Source organism: Sus scrofa, chromosome 6 (genome assembly GCF_000003025.6).
Source record: "Sus scrofa isolate TJ Tabasco breed Duroc chromosome 6, Sscrofa11.1, whole genome shotgun sequence".
NCBI classification, from domain to species: domain Eukaryota; kingdom Metazoa; phylum Chordata; class Mammalia; order Artiodactyla; family Suidae; genus Sus; species Sus scrofa.
The window spans coordinates 75,014,901-75,035,957 of NC_010448.4; the positions used below are offsets into that span (position 1 = coordinate 75,014,901).

The 21,057-nt window shown below is 41.7% G+C and overlaps 1 protein-coding gene across 1 annotated transcript in view; it reads left to right on the forward strand.

The window, feature by feature from the left end:
* SPEN (spen family transcriptional repressor) overlaps positions 665 to 21,057 on the forward strand; it is a 91,904-nt gene continuing 71,511 nt past the window's right edge. Inside the window, 1 exon segment of the mRNA XM_021095393.1 lies at positions 665 to 1,073. Coding sequence (XP_020951052.1) covers positions 991 to 1,073 — 83 coding nt within the window. The 5' untranslated portion in view covers positions 665 to 990.

Below are 21,057 nucleotides of genomic sequence, written 5' to 3' on the forward strand. Positions count from 1 at the left end.
ATCGGACATGTAACCGTCTCATTTCAGTTCTATTCCTGGTATACCGTAGCGATCAACAAAGAGATCTTGCAAACGGTTTCGCAAGATCCTATATAAAATAAAGTTGCTTAATGTTACAAGCTAATGATTCTTGGGAGGGATGGGTTTCTGAAGCCGTCACAGCTTAGCTGGGCGGTGAAAAAGGCCGGCCTTGTTCTGACACTTTCCCAAGCAGGCGCAGATCCAAATGCCCGGAAATGGCCAGAAGCTGGCCAAAGGGTGACCAGGGGAATGGGTTCTGGCTTCTCCTAGGAGTAGCCTTGACAGCCGCTTTGATACCAACCCTCTTTCTCTCTTTTCTTCCCCCAGGCCGGCGCCTGGGACCCCTGCTCCAGGGTCTGGAGGCTGTCTCGGCCTCCGCACGCGCGGCGCCCCAAGCCTGACGGAGTGCCCGCCCCGCGGCCGGCTCCCCGCACGGCTGCGCGCCTGCGCACCGGGACCAAGCGCGCGAGCGTTCCTTCCTGGCTCTGCGTTCCTCCCTCTTCCGCGCGCCTGCGCGCCGGCTGGGAGGAACTCGGTGACTCGGCCTCAGCCGGCGGTCGGGCCGACGCGCGCGCGCCCGCGGTGAGGGGGGCGGGCCGCGCGCGCCGGTGGGAAGCGTCCGGCTGCCACAGCGCCAGCTCCGTCGTAGTCGCTGCCGCCTGGGTCCCGCTCGCCCCTCCTCCCCGCTCCCCCGCCCGCCGCGGCCCGGGCGCATGCGCCGCCGGAGCGCGAGGGTCGGCTTCGGGTGTGTGGTGGCGGCAGAGCCGAGCTGCGAGGCCCGAGAGTCAGAACCTGGGGGAGAGGGATGGTCTCTGCACGGGGGGGAGCCGGAGGAGCCGCCGCCGCTGCCGACGCCACCGCCGCAGCCGCCGCCGCCGCCGCCTCGGCGCCCGCCTCCCGGCGCTGACGGGCTCGTACGAAGCCGGCGAGGGGGAACCCGCACCAGCGGTCGCCGGCACACCGCCCAGCATGGTCCGGGAAACCAGACACCTCTGGGTGGGCAACTTACCAGAGAATGTGCGGGAAGAGAAGATCATCGAGCACTTCAAACGGTGAGTGACACGAGGCCCCGGGCCGCGCTCTCTCCTCGGACGCTAATGCCCCTCCGGCCCGTTGCCCGCCCCTCCCCGTGCGCGGAACTGGTGAGGGGACCCGGGCCAGACCCACGGACCGGTGCGGGGAGCGCGCGGCTGCCTGGACGCCGCTCGGCCCGCGTCGCGGCGTTGGGCCTCGGCGGCGGCAGAGCGGGCCCGGCTGCCTCCGTCCCCCTTCCCGATAAGGAGGCGGCTGTGGCTCGGCCTCTGCGAAGCCGGCTCCGGGAGGGTGCCCTCAGGCTGGCGAGGCGGCGGTGGGGTCGCGTCCTTGCGCGCCGCTGCCCGGGCTCCAAGCGGCTGCCCGCGCCGGCCCGGCCAACACTGTGGAACCGAGCCGCCGGCGGGCTGGGACCCGAACCCCTACCCCGCCCCGGGCCGGGCAACTCCGGAGTCCCGCAGCAACTCCCGCTCCTCGCCCTGCGGACGCGTGGACATGTCTGACCTAGAGAGGGTTTTGTGTGAGAGGAAAGGTTATGCAAAAACAGAAGTCTGGGTAGGTGATGCAGGGACATCTCGGAAGTGCTGAGACACTACTGGACTCTAGGGATCTCTCACGGAAGGTTTACAGACCTAGAAACTAATTGGAAACGGCCAACGCCAGCGTTTTGGTTTTTACCCTTGTTTTTGCGGGGTTGGGTGGAGGATGGTGTCTGAAAATAAGTTGGTGCGTCTGTTTGGGCTCTTTCGCCTGCCTTCCTCCAGCCCGCTGGGGTCTCTGGGCCAGGAGGCTGGTGGGGACTGAGTGTTTGCGCTGGAAGAGCCACCTCCTGCAGCAGGGTCCCCGCCTCGCCGGCGCTCGCCAGCCTCGCGGTCTCCGCTGCCGCTGCCGCGCCGGCGTTCACTGCGAGGAGCCTTCTTTAAAAGGACGGCGTTTCCCTCCCGCCCAGAATCCCTTAATCAGTGGTTTTAAAAATGCAAGCTTAGACTAGAAGATGTAGATCTTTTAAAAAGCTTCTTCCCAGAATATATATATATATATATATATATATATATTCATATTTGTTCACGCGATAGTGGGAATAAGCGTTCTTGATACATTTTACCTATTTAGTAGCTTTTAGCATTGTTTTTATTTTGTGGAATCTATGTGTGCCATAGCCGATAGAGCCCTCTCTCAATGTGAAATACCGAAAACGGCGGTTTACTTACACCGGTGTAAAAGGAGAAGGACTGTAGCAAATCTGTCAGTGTCCTCGAAAATTACTGTTTCTTCCGATAATCAAGACCTCTGAAGGTTTTAAGTTTGGTTTACTCTTAATTCCTCTTACTATCTACTGAGTGAAGGAAACTATGGAGCGCCCTTATTAGTGAGTCACCATGGGAAAAATAGATTGCGTCGCTTGCTCTTGAGCAGCTTGGATAAGGAAATGGAAGCAGCGACAGCGGAGCTCCGCTCTTTCAAATGGAGGATCATTGATTCTGTTGGTGGTTGCTGTTACTGGGGTATTAAATCTTCACTGCTGGAGCGCGCGTCTGCGCGTGTCCGCGTGTGAAAAGGAGCCGGGAATAGTGAGGCCATTCATAACCCGCCGAAGCTGTCCTCGGCGGGGCTGGGGAGGCGCGCTCCCAGGGACTCCTGGTGTTTACTACGTTGTGCTGAGAAACCAGGGAGAGGGAAGGCAGGAGCAGAAACTCGCCTCTGTCCCCTGTGACAAAGGGAAGATCTCGAGCTCAGTGGGGAAACATATGGGAACTCTCTCCCTGGCGCTGCTCCACCCCTTACCCCATATAGGGGCCCCATATTTAAAGTGTTTCGGTGGAAAAATAATTTAGGCGCAGGTTATTGAACTGGAAAAGCCACTTAGATGTGCTCACTTTTATCTCCTTGTGGACTTTCTCTGTAGGTCTCTGCCTGGGAAATTCGTAGGCACGGACGTGCAAACACGTGCATTTCAGCATTTGCTTTGCCCCCTCAGTGTTCTGTGGCCAGACGTGTCATTTTTCATTATGCAGATTCTAGAGACGTTGTATGCCTGTCGCGGGGAGTTTGACCCCTCTGCAAGATGCGGAGTTAGAGAGGAAAGAGGAAATCATTCGAGGGAGTTTTGGCAGGTTTTTTAAGTGGATGGTGCTGCCGTCCGGCTTGTGTGAATGACTTTCTAAAATGGCGGCCAGGAGCCACTTTATGTGGGAATCGGCAGAGCAGATCTCAGAATGCACAGAGGGAGAAGCGGGCGGAGGATGCGAGCTGCCTTGGAAAGCGGCGGTCTGGAGGAACGTTACTGTATTAAAGAGGGCTTAGCTGGCACATTGCTCACGAGTGCATTTAAAGGAGTGTGTTACCTATTGGAGAGCAGAAGAAGCAGATGCTGTTCATAAAAGCAGATTATTTTAAAACTAAGCAGACCGAGTGTCCCTGAAAGTCCTTTATTTTAAAAGCGATTTAAAATTTTTTAAACAAGTTTTACTTAGTACTTTGAACAGATAATTCAGTCTTAGTGGTTTAAAGAGTGTAAAAAGGTTTACAGAGAAAAATGTCCCCTTTACCCCGACCCTGGGAATCCCAGTTCCCATCCTCCCCTTTCCGCCCTCAGCCCTACAGGTAATCTCTATTTTTGGCTTATTTAACCAAACGTGTTAAACGTGTACAGGAAATGTTCTTGCTGATCCAGCTGTGGAGCTAAATGGATTTTGGAAATTCAAGGTCTTTTGTCATTATTGTAGAAAATGTAAAATGTGTAATTGCTGCTGGGAGGGAAACTCACTCAGTCTGAATAATTTAAGTGAAAGGGATAAAGAGGCAGTTGTACCAGAATGATAGCAGTGAGAAAATTTAAGAATATTCACTTCTGAGGTCTTGTAGAAATCAGAATGAGAAAAACCATGCAATACCTACATTAAAACTGAGGTTAAAGTGCCTACTTTTAGTCTTTTCCCTAGCTGATTTCAACATTAACTAATAACTGTTTTACAGGATTAAGAGGTGTACACTGGGAATACATTATATAAAATGTTTTCCAAATCAATGTTCTCGGTAACAGCCATTAGGCTTTTTTAGTAAATGTTTGGGTTTTACAAAAATGACTAAAAGAGACGGCTTTGGGTGCAGGGCAGTTTAGAGGCATTTTGGGATGGGGAATGGTGGAGCCAGTTCTTTTATTTATATTTTGATTAGTGTTTTTAGTAGAAAATAGATTGAGAGAAGCTTGCTGATTTGGCTTTTTTTTCCCTCTGTGCCATGGAAAGACCAAACCTTTAAAATGTAATCAGAACATTTTCAAAATTTGGCTTTACCTTCTTGCAATAAGAATAATCTATTGTGTTCATTATTTTAATATCATTCAGTATGCAGATTGAAAAGAATTAAATGAGTATTTCTGAATCACATTTTAGTTAACAAAGATCCTTTGCAGGGACTGAATTTGCACAATAGAGAAAGGCCTTTCCTTTGTATGGTGTGTTAGCTGGTTTGGAGGGAGAAGGGAGGAGTTATACAACAATTGGTTGCTGTCTTAGTTGTTAGAGGAAGAGAGGTATGTGCAAAGGCGATTCCCAGAATTAGAATGAGTAAACCCTTTAAAGAACATAAAATTCTCTGTATTTTATTTTCAGGTTTGAAGTCAATCACATACTCAGGTTCTTCCCATTTATTCTCTAGTTTTAGAGAATAAATCGAAGATCATGCAGAGGTTGAGCAAGGTAGCAGCTCATGAAAAATTTTGTCAAAGAATGGAACCTATTTAAAAAAATTTGGGGGGTGGGCTAATTTTAAATGTCTAATCCTTGTGGTTTTCCTGAGTTTAAATAGCTGGGATATATGTATGTTATGTTACATGAATTTGGATAGCTTTTACTTCTGGGACACAATATAAAGTATTGTGGTAGAGTTTCCTTGTCCTTACAATACTCTATTGCTAGAGATATTTTTAGTCTTAAACAAATTTGACTCACCCTAGCCTGCATCACTGCTACATCGTTTATTCTTTTGAGCTGAGCCAGTGTCTATGAAAAAACTCCTCTGATTTTGAATGTTATAATTTTGAATATCTATTTGCATGGCAGGCTTTTGCACATTTAAAAAATAAATAAAATAATTTTATAGTTATCTTGAGAAATAGCATTAAAAAATTAATTCAGAATGCTTGAAATGTGTTTTACTTCCTGAGTTAGAATGCCTCTGGCAGATTGGAGGAAAACGTAGGGCTTGGTGCCAGAAAGAATGTTTGACTTGTGTAGAGGGCACCTTTTTCCAGCTACCTTTCTTGTAGACTCTTGATTGCTTAGGTGTTGTATTGTTCGGGTATGCATATAAAAAGATTTCACGTTTGATTTGGTAAACGTTTTTTAATCCTGTGAGCACTAATGCTTTGGGAAGACTTAGGTAGAAGTTGCAGAGATAGTGGCACTGTGAAAGTTTTTCCAGCTAGTCTTCCAAGTCTCACTTTCCCTTTAGTTTGAAATTTTGCCTAAATTTAAAAGAAAAAAAACCTGAAACATTTCATGAAAACTAGCATATTCCAGTTGGGGACTATATTTTGTTTTGCTTTTACTTTTAAGAATTTCTAGGATTTGAGCTGTAGTTAACTAGTCCGCCGTATTTAGAGTAAATATTTTATAGTCTGAAAATACCTTGAGTGTATGTATTTATTAAAATTGTGCTCCTGAGTGTCGTTATTGGATGATTTAAAATAAATGTTGTTCATCATCTTGAAACAGGTATATATTAGTCTGCTGAATAAGGAGACTAAATACAGTAACAGTAACTTTTTTCTAACCTTACTGTTTGTTTTATTTTTATTTCTTCATTATTTGTGTTATAGCTACTCATATTTTGAAATAGCATATTGTTGCGAAAACCAATTAGAATGTTTAATCAGTTTATTAGAAATTATATAATTTTGTGTGCTGTCTAATTGCTTTTAGTATGTGGAAATATGCTTTGCATTGAAAAGATGTTCTTGGGATAAGTATATTGAGATATTCAGATTTTTTTCCTCCTTCCATGTGTCTCTGTCTGCCAGGTTGAAAATTATAAACATTTTAAAAAACTCATGATGGAAGGTCTCTGTAAAACCCTAACATAAATTTACTGAATTCTTGGATTTACTTACAATTTCATTTCGAGTATGAGGATGAATTGAAATCTAGCATGTCTAAACATCTTATTATATAAGAACTATTCTACTTTTTATAGTTAAGGAATATTTGTGGGAAGATTCAATGGAAAACACTGTTATTGCTTGTGTTATATACTTGGTGCTAAATTTTTAGTCCAGCATTAAACTGTAGGAGTATGTGTGTATTTTTGTATCTTTGTATTAGATGCTGAGTTTCGGTTACAATGACAAAAGAAATGAAGATTTTTCTGTTTATACTGTGTGTTGATTTTGTTATATTCTTACAGTGTTCATACATAGTATATGTATTATCATGTAGAACACATTTATAATTTTTAAAATTCTTAAAATGAACTCTGAGTGATTTTTTTAAAAAATTTTCATCCTGTCATTTTATTCCTTTGATTTAAAAACTAGGATTTTTGTAATTACTTAAAAACATTTTTGAGCTCCCAACGAGGCCCAGTGGTAACGAACCTGACTAGTATCCATGAGGATGTGGGTTTGATCCCTGGCCTTGCTCAGTGGGTTGAGGATCCGGCATTGCCAAGAGCTGAGGTATTGCCAATTCAGCTTGGATCTGGTGTTTCTGTGGCTGTAGTGTTGGCCAGCAGCTGCAGCTCTGATTCGACCCCTAGCCAGGGAACTTCCATATGCCTGCAGGTGTTGCCCCCCCCCCCCCCCCCGCCGCCAAATTGTCACTTTGGATTAAAAGATAAAAGGTTTTAAAAACTTATTTTATTATATCAAAAAGATGTTAAAATCTTCAAAGAAAACTATTACCATTTAGAATTTTGGAGGAAAAAAATAGAATTTAGGAGGAGGTACATAAAAATTTGAATAGAAAAATATATTTTCACTAACCTCGTAACCGAATTTAGTATTTCCTTCAATTATAAGATTACAGTGTCATCGTAGTACCGGTGTGGTAGTATGAGTAGTACCTGTGATAATTTCACCATCAGCACCAATCAGATGTATTTTCATATTTTACATTATAGTCGGTGCAGATAACTTGTTTATGCTCATTACAACTTGGAAATTACAGTAGCTATTAGACCTACTGCTAAATACTTTATTTGATGCATTAATAAAGACACATATTTATCATATGATCAATATGTGTGGTGGATATACTTTTAAAATTCTACCTTGGAGAACTGTGAACTTAACATAGAAGTAGAATAGTAAATGAATCCCATGTACCCAATACTCAGCACCAGTGACCATCAACCATGGGCCTAATTCTGCCTTATGAGAAAAAATAAAGCAAAGGAGGGGATGGAGAGTAATGGGGTTGGGAGTGATGAGGAAGGCTTCTTTGAAAAGATAGCATTTGATACACAGGAAAGAAGACCTGTCCACACACCAAGATCCACTTCTTGCTGTGTTTATTTTTGAAATTTATTTGAATTAGTTCAGGAAAAGTACAAAGAACTCCCACATTCCCTTCATCCAGATTCCTCAGTTGTTAATATTTTGCCATGTTTGCTTCATTACCTTCTTTTGTCTTTTTCTGGCATGATACCCTTTCACCTGAAAACTTTCTGGTGTATACCTCCCCCAAGCAAGGACACTCTCCTCCATTGCACTGTACAGTCTTCTCAGCCAGGAAATCAACATTGGTACAACACTGTTACCCAATCCATAGACCTCATTCAAATGATGCTAACCATCCCAACAATGTCCCCCTTTCCTTTTTGGTCCAGGATCCTAGCCAGTACCATGAATTGCCTTTGGTTGTCATGTCTCATCTAATTCTCATGTGCCTGATAGTCTTAAAGAGCTGAGTTCTTTCATTCTGCAGGCTGACCCTTGACCCACACTGTCCAGTATGACCTCATTGCCAGATCAGGTCATACATTCTTGGCAGGAATACCACAGAAATGATACTGTGCTTTTTCAGCAGAGTATTATATAAGGAGGCACACAGTATGAATCCACCCCACCACTGGTGATGTTAATTTTGATCACCTAATCAAGTTAGTGTCTTCACCATCTCCCCCTTTTTATTTGATGAGCATTTTATGGGGAGATATTCCAATATTACACTGATAGTCTCCTCCATCAGCAGCCCTAAGCCCACCAGCCTTAGCATCCATTGATAACCCTTTACTGTATTATGTACTGCTATGATAATCTATTAGTATGATTTCTTCTAAGTATATTGAAGAAGTTCCTGCTGTAGGCAGGAACTTTCCACACAGACACACACGTATACTTTTTTTTTTTTTTTCAATTTATTTTCCTTTTTTGGCCATGCCTGTGCATGCAGAAGTTCCCAGGCCAGGAATTGAACCTGTGCTACAGCAGTGATCTGAGCTGCTGCAGTGACAACGTCAAATCCTTAACCCATTGTACCATGAGGGAACTCCTCAGTGGGTTTTAGTCCAGGGCTTCTTTTGATACCCAAATCATTCTAGATTTGACCAGTAGGAGCTCCTTCAAACTGGCTACTCTGTCCTTTTGATATCTTTCCATTGTTCTTTTAAGCATTTCTTGATTTCTGGCACAACAGAAACTCATCCTGTATTTTTCCTTCCCCAGTCCTGGAATCAGCCATTTCTCCAAGAAGCTCTGGCTCCTTGTAGTGCAGAATGGCATTTAGAAACCAAAATCTGGGTACACAGTTTGTCCATTGCTGGAGAGCAAAGATGTGTATTGTTTATGTACACATGTACATATATATATTTACACGTATATACGTATACCTCTACATCATATATTTTATTTAATTAAAAATTAAATTATAAAAACAAACAGACAAACAAAAAAACCAAAAAAAGGAGTTCCCGTCGTGGCGCAGTGGTTAACGAATCCGACTAGGAACCATGAGGTTGCGGGTTTGGTCCCTGCCCTTGCTCAGTGGGTTGACGATCCGGCGTTGCCGTGAGTTGTGGTGTAGGTTGCAGACGCGGCTTGGATCTCACGTTGCTGTAGCTCTGGCGTAGGCCGGAGGCTACAGCTCCGATCTGACCCCTAGTCTGGGAATCTCCATATGCCGAGGGAGCGGCCCAAGAAGTAGCAAAAAGACAAAAAAAAAAAACCCCAAAAAAACCAACCCCCCCCAAAAAAATTAAATCATAGTTGATTAATAATGTGCTAATTTCCGCTGTACAGCAAAGTGACCCAATCACACACACACACGCACGCAAGCACATATATACACACCTTCCTTTTCTTATATTATCTTCCATCATAGTCTATCCCATGAGACTGGATATAGTTCCCTGTGCTATACAGTAGGACCCCATTGCTTATCTCTAAAGTAAAGCGTGTGTGTGCATGCTTTACCTCATACATTTATTTTTTTATATAATGCTTATCATATATGTTAAAACTACGTTCACAGATGTCTTAGTACATGAAGTTTCTTTCTAATCTCCCCTTTTCCATGTTTATAAATTCCTTCTCAGACAATGAGAAACCTGACTCCCATTATGCTTAATATATTTACTTATTTGTCTAGTTACATTCTCAGTGTAACTAATATTCTATCCACTCTGCCTCCCCCACCTTTGGGCACCTTGCCCCTGCCATCTCTTCATGGAATCACACCTCTTTATTCTCTTTAAACATCAATATTGGGCGATTGGAAGGCAAAGCAAGGAAAGGAAGGTGGGGCTGGAAGTGACTTGCATGTTTTGCCTTCACTTTTTTCTCTCATAGGAGACAACTTCTGGATGAATGAATTACCTGCCTCTGGTGTCACTTGTAAGCAAATTTAGAGCTGCCCTACTTGTAAAATTTTAGTTTTGGTTCTACTTCCACTGCTGACATTGTGACATGAGGTTAATCACAGGATCAGGCTGAGCTTTATTAAATGCTGATTCACTGAGAAGAGGAGGTAGTGAGAAGGGAATTTATTTTTTAGAAATAATGCTAGGTATCATTATTGTTCCATTTATATGGGTGTCAGTCACTCATTTTGTGTGGTGTCTCAGCAAAATTTTACCCTGACCTTACTTTCCGCCAAACCTTATTTTTTTTTTTGGTCTTTTTGTCTTTTTTGTTGTTGTTGTTGTTGCTATTTCTTGGGCCGCTCCCGCGGCATATGGAGGTTCCCAGGCTAGGGGTTGAATCGGAGCTGTAGCCACCGGCCTACGCCAGAGCCACAGCAACGCGGGATCCGAGCCGCGTCTGCAACCTACACCACAGCTCACGGCAACGCCGGATCGTTAACCCACTGAGCAAGGGCAGGGACCGAACCCGCAACCTCATGGTTCCTAGTTGGATTCGTTAACCACTGCGCCACGACGGGAACTCCCCGCCAAACCTTATTGACCTCAGCCTTATTTGCTTGTTTGCTTGTTTGTTTGTTTTTTTAGAGCCACACCCTTGGCATATGGAAGTTCCCAGCCTAGGGATTGATTTGGAACTGCAGCTGCTGGCCTACACCACAACCACAGCAACTCGGCATCTGAGCTGCGTCTGTGACCTACACAACAGCTCATGGCAATGCTGGATCCTTAACTCACTGAGAAAGGCCAGGGATAGAACCCGCCTGTGTCTGCATGGATACTAGTTTGGTTCATTACCACTGGGCCATAATGGGAACTCCTTTTTTTGTTTTAACTTAAAAATTTTAAAATTAATTTCAAATAAGTTTTAAATTTTAGATTTTAATTAATTGAATTGTTAATTAAAGTATAATTGACATATAAGGTTTTACTGATTTCAGGTATACAACATAATGATTCAATATTTGTATATATTGCAAAACTGACCACCATAATAAGTCTAGTTAATATTCTTTAACATGTATATTTCCAAAAAAGCCCATTTTTTTCCCCCTTGTGATGAGGACTTCTTTTTGGCCGCCCTTCTGCATATGGAGTTCCAAGGCCAGGGATCAGATCCGAGCTGCTGTTGCAACCTATGCTGCAGCTGTGGCGATGCTGGATCCTTTAACCCACTGTGCCAGGCTGGGAATCAAACCTGTGTCTTGGCATTGCAGAGACAATGCTGATCCTATTGCACCACAGTGGGAATTCCTGTGATGAGGACTTTTAAGATGTATTCTCTTAGGAACTTTCACATATGCTATACATTATTATTAACTGTTGTCACTGTGCTGTACATTATATCCCAATAAGTTAGTTCATTTTATAACTGGAAGTGTGTATCTTTTGAGCCCTTTCCTCCCACCCATCTCCCCACCCCACTCCCAACCATCAATCTGTTCTATCAGTGAGTTTTTGTAAGATTCCACATATAGAAGTGAGATCATATGGTATTTGTCTTTCTCTGACTTACTTCACTTAGCATAATGCCCTCAAGGTCTATGCATGTTGCAGATGGCAAGATTTCCTTCTTTTTATGCCTGAATAGTGTGCTGTTATTACACACGCACGTGCTACATGTGCTGCATCTTCTTTATCCATCAGTTGATGGACACAGATTGTTTCCATGCCTTGACTTTGATGAATAAAATGCTGCAGGGAACGTGGGCATGCATATATCTTTTCAATAGTGTTTTCATTTTCTTTGGTTATATACCCAGAGGTGGAATATGGTAATCCTGTTTTTAATTTTTTGAGGAATGGGAGGAACCTCCATACTGCTTTCCATGGTTGCTCTTACTAGAGTGGCTACGCTCAGCTTTCTTTTTCTCCTCCTCCTACAGTACTCTTGGCCACTGTCCAAAGGGTTCCTTAAAAAGTTAAGAACCTTTTGTTCCTTTGCACAATCCCTACAATATATGGTATTATTTTGAAGTAGATCCAAGACATCTTATTTAATCCATAAATATTTCAGTGTTGATCTCTAGAAGATAAGAACTGTTTAAAGATAGACAACAATAGTTCCCTTTGTGGCACAGCGAAAATTAATCCGACTAGGAACCATAAGGTTGTGGGTTTGATCCCTGTCTTCCATCTGTAGGTTAAGGATCCGGTGTTGCTGTGGGCTGTGGTGTAGGTCGCAGACATGGCTCAGATCTGGCTTGCTGTGGATGTGGTATAGGCTGGCGGCTGTAGCTCTGATTTGATCCCTAGCCTGGGAACCTCCATATGCTGCAAGTGTGGCCCTAAAAAGCAAAAAAAAAAAAAAAAAAGATGGCAGTGTTGTGGCATATCCCTATTTCAAATACGCAGTCAGTACTCAAGTTTATAGTTGTTTTCTGAATTTTTTTTCCTTTCTTTCTTTCTTTTTTTTTTTTTTTTGTCTTTTTGTCTTTTCTAGGGCTGCATCTGCAGCATATAGAGATTCCAAGGCTAGGGGTCTAATTGGAGCTACAGTTGCTGGCCTGCACCACAGCCACAGCAATGCTGGGATCTGAGCTGTGTCTGTGAACTACACCACAGCTCTCAGCAATGCTGGATCCTTAACCCACTGAGTAAGGCCAGGGATGGAACATGCAACATTATGGTTCCAAGTCGGATTCCTTAACCGCTGAGCCACAACGGGAGCTCCTGTTTTCAGAATTTTTTAAAACTCAGGCTCTAAATAAGGTACACAGTATGTATTTTAAACAATTTATTGAGGTATAATTTGCATACAATAAAATGTATCTATTTCAGATGTTGAGTTTGTTAAATTTTGAGTAATGCAGTAGTCCTTGTAATCACTACCACCACAGTCAAGATAACCATAATTTCTTTATTTATTGGTGAACATTTAGACTATTTAAGTCTTTTTTAGTTCATAGTTTTTTTTTTTTTTTTTTTTTTTTTTTGCCTTTTGTTGCTGTTGTTGTTGTTGTTGCTATTTCTTGGGCCGCTCCCACGGCATATGGAGGTTCCCAGGCTAGGGGTTGAATCGGAGCTGTAGCCACCGGCCTATGCCAGAGCCACAGCAACGCAGGATCCGAGCCGCGTCTGCAACCTACACCACAGCTCACGGCAACGCCGGATCGTTAACCCACTGAGCAAGGGCAGGGACCGAACCCGCAACCTCATGGTTCCTAGTTGGATTCGTTAACCACTGCGCCATGACGGGAACTCCTAGTTCATAGTTTTTAATTTCTCTCTCTCCTTATAGTTTATTAGACAGGTGCTTCAACCAGCCTAAGCAATGGAACCTATCCTTACAGTTTAATTTGTTGGAAACCAGGCTGATTATTTTGTAGAGTTTCTCACAGTGTTTTGCTGATTGCATTCTTGTCTGGTGGTATATATTAACATTATCTTTTTTCTCTCTATTTCCTGTATGTTCACATGTGGACTTATTTTTAAATATTTGATAATTGTATTTCAATATGATTGGTTTCTTTGTAATTCTGTACATTTTATTTTATTTAGTAATATTCTGAGAAAGGATTTATAGGTTTCACCAGGCTGTCAAAGTAGTTGGGGAAACAAGTTTAAGAAACACTGGTTTAGACAAACCATTAGGGTAAGAATAGAAGGCTGGCAGTATATTTAAGTACTGATTTTAGCTTTGACATAAAAAGGTTGAGGTTAAAAAGTTAAGAATCACCAAAACACTGGCTAGAAAACAAGCAAAGATAGTGTCCTATGAATAGCTTGATTCTTTACCCCCCTCCTCATTGTAAACTTACATGATTAGAACTGCTGTTTTTCTTTCTATTTTTTGTCTTTTTAGGGCCACTCCTTTGGCATATGGAGGTTCCCTGGCTAGGTCAAATTGGAGCTATAGCTGCCCGCCTACACCACAGCTACACCAATGCCAGATCCTTAACCCACTGAGGGAGGCCCGGGATGGAATCCACCTCCTCATCGATAGGGGTCATTAACTGCTGAGCCACGATGGGAACTCCCTAGAACTACTGTTCTTGTGGGGATTTTTTTTTTTTCTGTTTTTATATCCTTCCTCCCCCTCAGTTTTATCCTAGAAATCATGAGTTGTTTAGACTTTTAAGGTTGTTCCTTTTAGTCAGCTTGAATTCTTTCAGTGAAATGAACTTCGAACATATCCAGTATTAGAATTAAATGTCATAATAGATACTGATTTCTATTATAGGTGGGTCCAGCTTTAATCAAAGAGAACAAAATTTGCAGAAATCTCACTTTATAGAGAGTGCCTAAAATTCAATTAGTTTGTGATGCTATATATAAAATAAGACAAAATAAGACACTTTTAACTCCTCAGTAACACATTATCTAAAGTGTGTACATTTATTTTCTCCCATAAATTGAATGGGTTGGAGTATAAGGTTTCTAAGATTTTTTTAGTTTGGAAATCTTGTTATAGCTGTCATCCTTCATAATGCATAAAGGTCACTGAATTGTTGTGAAGCTTTTTTAAAAAGTATAAATGTTGGATTATAAAAGAGCTTAAGAGAAATAATGTATAGCCATCATACAAAACAGTAGTGTATCAGTTCATTTCAGATGAATCATTCTGCTAGTCAGCTATGCTCTTCAGTCAGAAATAGCCTTCCCTTCCCAAAAGAATATGGAACTTAAGTGGCATTTGTAAAGTTTCAGGTATTTTTTTTTTTTTTTTTGTATTTGGTTTTTTTTTTTTTTTTTTTGGTATTTGTATTTGTATTTGTTTTTTTCCTTTTTGACCCCACTCAAAGCATATGGGAGTTCCTGGACCAGGGATGAATCCAAGATCGTTAACCCACTCTGTCACAGTGGTAACTCCCAAGTAGTTTTAAATTATATTGCAATTAATTTTTAAAAATGGTATATGTGCTTTGTCATACTAATCTAATGTGTATAAGGATATACTCTAGTTTTTGTTGCACTTATACCTCTCTTTTTCTTATGAAGTCACCCTTTCTAAAGTGGTTTTTGACACAGACTGTTCCTTTGCAGCCTAAGTTTGGAATGCCATTCTAAAAGTAGATGTAAAAAAGGAACTTTGATTACAGCTGGGGGTTTCTCAGGGTTATGACATTTGATCTCCTTTGTGTTGATCTTATTGGAAATCGGATTTTTTTTTTTTTTTGTCTTTATTGGGCCACACTCATGGCATATGGAGGTTCCCGGGCTAGGGATCCAATCTGAACTGTAGCCACTGGCCTACGCCAAAGCCACAGCAATGCCAGATCTGAGCCGCGCCTGCGACCTACATCACAGCTCACGGCAACGCCAGATCCTTAAATCACTGAGCGAGGTCAGGGATCGAACCCGAAACCTCACGGTTCCTAGTTGGATTCATTTCCCATGTGCCATGACAGGAACTCCTGGAAATCAGATTTTAAAGCCTTTTTGCTGTAGAAAAAGCTTTTTAATTCTAAAGATTATAATTAATCAAACCTAAGGTGTTGACTAGAGAAGTTTGCGTATATAATAAATTTCAGGAATTACTGGCATAAAGAGTGGTGACTTATTTCTTAACTTGATGGGCTTGATTTCATGCCAGAGTTCTTTATTGGGAAGCATGTTTCTGTGAAAGTTTATTCCAGGAGTTCCCCTCATGGTGCAGTGGAAACAAATCTGACTAGGAACCATGAAGTTGTGGGTTCAATCCCTGACCTCACTCAGTGGGTTAAGGATCCATCGTTGCTGTGAGCTGTGGTGTGGGTTCCATATGCGGCTCGAATCTGGTGTTGCTGTAGCTGTGGCATAGGCTGGCAGCTGTAGCTCTGATTCCATCCTTAACCTGGGAACCTCCATGTGCTGTGGGTGCGGCCCTAAAAAAAAAAAAAAATTTATTCCAGAGAGTTCCTGTTGTGGCTCAGCACTAACGAATCTTGACTAGTATCCATGAGGACATAGGTTTGATCCCTGGCTTGCCCAATGGGTTAAAGGATCCAGTGTTGCTGTGAGCTGTGATGTGGGTTGCAGATGTGGTCAGGATCCTACGTTGCTGTGGCTTAGGCCAGTGGCTACAGCTCCTATTGGACTGTTAGCCTGGGAATTTCCATAAGCTGCAGATGTGGCCCTAAAAAGGCCAAAAAAACAAAAAAAAAACCAAAAAAACCCAAAAGTTACCCAGAAAAGAGAAAGGAGTTTCATGGTGGCTCATCAGGTTGAGGATACGGCATTGTCACTCCTATGGCACAGGTTTGACCTCTGGTGCTGGAACTTCTGCATGCTGCGGGTATTGGCAAAAAAATTTATAAAACATTGCAATGAGTAGAAAAATCTGAAGACGTTTGTATATTGAAGAGTGATAAAGAACCATTTCCTTAATCCGGAAATAGAAGTAGTTTTTAAAGATTTTACAGGAGTTCCCGTCGTGGCTCAGTGGTTAACGAATCCGACTAGGAACCATGAGGTTGCAGGTTCAATCCCTGGCCTCAAACAGTGGGTTAAGGATCTGGCATTGATGTGAGCTGTGGTGTGGGTTGCAGAACTGCAGCTTGGATCCTGCATTGCTGTGGCTCTGGGTAGGCTGGTAGCTATAGCTCCGATTAGACCCCTAGCCTGGGAACCTCCATATGCCACAGGTGTGGCTTCAGAAAAGACAAAAAAATAAAGAAGATTTTACAAAGATAGTGGTGGATGAAAAGAATATGGAATTTACGTATATTACAGAAAGATCACATTTTTGTCTTGATTCTGTTCTATCTAAGCAACCATATATTATGAAATAAGAATAAAATCTAGTCAGGTGAAATATTAGAGGGAATTTATAAATTTCTCAAAGTCTTTTTTAAATTATTATTTTACTAAGAAGTAACCCATTGACATTAATTTCTTTCTCAGCTGTAATAAATCTAGGTAGGAAGTACATTTTCAGAGCCCTTTGCATTCATACCGGGGATTGTTGCTGTGGATTTTTGTTAGTTTCTTGGCTTCTGCTACTTCAACTTTGTTTTCTCCAGCCTTTCCTTTTTTTTTTTTTTTTTTTGGCTGCCTTGCCGCATATGGAGTTCCTGGGTCAAGGACCAGATCAGAGCTGAGGTTACTTACCCAAGCTGCAGGTACAACAATACCAGATCCTCAACCCACTGTGCTGGGGTGGGGATCCAACCCTTGTTTCAGTGCTTCCAAGACACTGCTGATCCCATTGTGCCACAGCAGGAACTCTCAGGCTTTCCCTTTTGATTAAGTTGCTGTGCTCCTTTTTTCTCTATCAGTTTTATTTACTGCCATTACTTTAAAAAATGGTTCATCATGGTTATTTGCATTCTGTTTATAGTTATACTCAAGCTTTTCCTAGAAAAGTGCTATGTAATTCAGGCACATATATGAAGTTATTCATGAAGTATTGTGAGAACAGGTGTCCAAATGTTAACTTAGTGGTCATCATGATTATCTGTTTTCCTGCACTATGTATTTTGACTCTTGGAGTGTAAACTCCTCTCCCCTTGTCTGAAGAAATACCTTAGGGATTCTTTCTAAGAGTGTCTCAAAGATTCAGGCTTCCTATTTTATCCAGCCAGTATGATCTGAAAATCATAGAATCTTTAGAATTCTTTCTCCTTGTAATTGGCTAATCTTTCAGAGGTTTACATATCAATTGAACACTATTTTTTGGTTAAAAATCAATTTTACTTAGTAAATAGCTTCTCATTAGGTCCGTGCAAAATAATGCATTTACTTTTTTTTTTTAACTGAGGTAATGGTGCCTGCAACAGTTTTGAAGAATTTTGTAATTCAAGACTTTACTGAAAATACTGCCTTTTCCCAAGAATTGTAATTATCAAGTTTTCATGTACAGGAATCTAGGTACTCACCATGGATTCCATAAACAGCTGACTATAGTTTTGTTGGTCGAATTAAGCTTATTTTTAGTCTGTTTTCTTAACCCTTTTCTAATTAGAACCAATAAGTTGTTTTTCATATTAATCTGTTATATTCATAGCAGCATTATTCACAGTAGCCAAAAGATGGAAGCAACCCTAAGTGTTCATGACCCATGAAAGGATAAACAGAATGCGTTATAAAATATACACAATGGAGTATTATTCAGTCTTAGAAAGGAAAGAAAATTTTTTTTCCTGTCTTTTTAGGACTGCACCTGTGGCATATGGCAAATCAGAGCTGTAACCACCAGCCTACGTCACGAGGAATCTGAACTGTGTCTACAACCTACACCACAGCTCACGGCAACGCTGGATCCTTAACCCACTGAACAGGGCCAGGGATTCAACCCACATCCTCATGGTTACTGTTCAGGTTTCTTACCGATGAGCCACAACAGAAACGCCCTCTTTTTTTTTTTTTTTTTTTTTTTTTTTTTAAATTCAGTTATGGTTGATTTACAGTATTATGTTAGGGAATGAAACGGACACATGTGCAATGTGGATGAACCTTGAAGACATTCATTAGGCTAAGTAAAATAAGGCAGTCACAAAAGGACAAATATTGGTTGATTCTACTTATATTAGTCACCTAGAGCAGTCAGATTCACAGAGACAGTGGAGTGGTGGTTGCTTTGTTGTTATTTTTTATTGTTTGAGGAGTGCTGCAGTAAGCAATCTTGTACACGGTTTGTAGACGTGCAATTATACATGCATGAAAAATTCCTATGAACGGAATTTCTGGGGCTGTGTACTTAGTTCTTAATAGATACTATAAAATTGTCTTCCTAAGAAGTTTCTCCAATTTATACTCTTGAAGACAGTGTTAGGAAAGTGTCTGTTTTCTTAGACTATAACTAATACCGAGGTATTATTAAAATTTAGGTCTTTGTGTTCCATGGTACTTTTTTAAATTTGGATTTTTGAAATTTTGTGTGAAATTGGGCTGCCCCCCCCCCCTTTAAGCTGCACCTGTGATATGGAAGTTCCCAGGCCAGGGGTTGAACCTGTGCCACATTAGTGACAGTGCCAGATCCTTAACCTGCGGAACAACCAGAGAGTGCCAGTGTTTGTCTTATTTATTTATTTGTTGCTAATTTTTAGGGCCCTGCCTGGAGCATATGTAAGTTCCCAGGCTAGGGATCAAATTAGAGCTGCAGCTGCTGACCTACATCACAGCCACAGTAACATGGGATCTGACCTGGGTCTGTGAGCTATATACCACAGCTCACGGCAACACTGGATCCTTAACCCACTGAGCGAGGCCAGGGATTGAACCCGTGCTCTCATGGATACTAGTCCAGTTTGTTTCTGCTGAGCCACAATGGGAACTCCTATTTAATTTAATTTAATTTATTTATTTAAGTTTTTTATTTTTTCCATTATAGTTGATTGACTATGGGAACTCCTATTTTATATAAGTAGTAAATGTTAAGTAAATGTTGAAAGGAGATCAAACATCTCAGCAAACTTGGCATTATTTTGGATAGTTTTAAAATCCTCTCTTGGAGTTCTCTTGGGGCACAGTTGGTTAAGGACCCAGCGTTGTCACTGCAGTAGCTTGGGTTGTTGCTATGGCGTGGGTGCAGCCAAAAAAAAAGGAAAAAAAATTCTCTTACAAAGAAGAATTGGGAGTTCCCATTGTGGCTCAGTGGGTTAAGAACCTGACATAGTGTCTGTGAGGATTTGGGTTCGATCCCTGGCCTTGCTCAGTGGGTTAAGGATCCATAGTTACTGCAAGTGGCAGCATGTGTCACAGATGCAGTTTGGATTCTGCATTGCTGTGGCTCTGTCGTAGGCCAGCAGTTAACAGCTCTGATCTGACCCCTAGCCCAGGAACTTCTATGTGCCGAAGGTATGGCCTTAAAATACAGAAACAGAAAACTTAGAATTATAGTGTATGTTGATGAAATTAGTATTTTTGATGGTGAATATTTTGACCAGACACCAATTAAATATTTTTTTATTGTGTTTTTGAAGACAAACCCACTAGGATATTATATACTTCAGCTTGTAGCATTGAAGCCCAATTTCTTAGTTTTATGTTCATAGTTTTAAAATATTTTGTTTTCTTGATTCTTTAAAAGTTACAGATGAGTTAACTTATTACTATGAGCAGTGACTGTAATTTAAGAAAATGATTTTTAGGAAGTCCCTGTGGTGGCTCAGCAGTAACGAGCCCGACTAGTATCCATGAGGATGTGGGTTTGATCCCTGACCTTGCTCAGAGGGTTAAGGATCCGGTGTTCCTGTGGCTGTGGCCTAGGCCAGAAGCTATAGCTTCAATTCGACCCTAGCCTGGGAACTTCTATGGGCCACAGGTGCAGCCTTAAAAAGCAAAAAAAAAAAAAAAAACAAAAAAACCCAAAAACAAAAAAGATTTTTATACATATTACTGGAGAATATTCCATAGATTCTCTGAAAGCCAAGTTTTGATCTAATAGTGGTTTTATCATTTTTGTTCTCTTTTCTTTTTTAATTAGTAAATGTCAGGTTGATGTTTCATCTTGAATGCTTATAGAATACTTGCATACTATAGGAAATGTGTTGTTTTGGAAATAGTAGACAAAATCAGGATATGACATTTACATTTACCAGCTGAGTTTTCTTGAATGTGAAGAACTAAGTACTTTTTTTTTTTTTTTTTTAATTTGGGAGTTTCCAGTCTTCTCAGTAGACTGCAAGACCTGAGCAAGTTCTCCTTTGTTAAATTTGGAGATGAGTTTGTATTGTTTCCATAGTGTTCTCTCCTTATATGAAAACATTGGGTATAGTCGGGAGTTCCCTTTGTGGCTCAGAGGTAACGAATCTGACCAGTATCCATGAGGATGTGGGTTTGATCCCTGGCCTGGCTCAGTGGGTTAAGGATCTGATGTTGCTGCAAGCTTCAGCGTAGGTCGCAGATGCAGCTTGGATCTGGTGTTGCTGTGGCAGTGGTATAGGCTGGCAGCTGCAGCTCAGAAACCTAGCCTGAAAACTTCTATGTGCTGCAGGTCCAGCCCTTAAAAAAAAAAAAAAAAAAAAAAAAAAGATGGTTACCCTTTTGAGGAAGGAGGGCCATATTTGACTTTGTTCTACATGCATAATCTATGCATTGAGTGTTTGGTCCTTCTTTCAGTATAGCTTTTAGCTCTTTGTTATTCAGGATGCAAACTTAAATATTTGTTTTCCCTGCATTATTCTTTGGGTAACTGACTTTTTTTGAGGGAGAGTTGGCTGATAACCCTCCCCCCCCCTTTTTTCTTCTTTTTAATAGAAAAAGCCTATGTGGCTGTGGGCT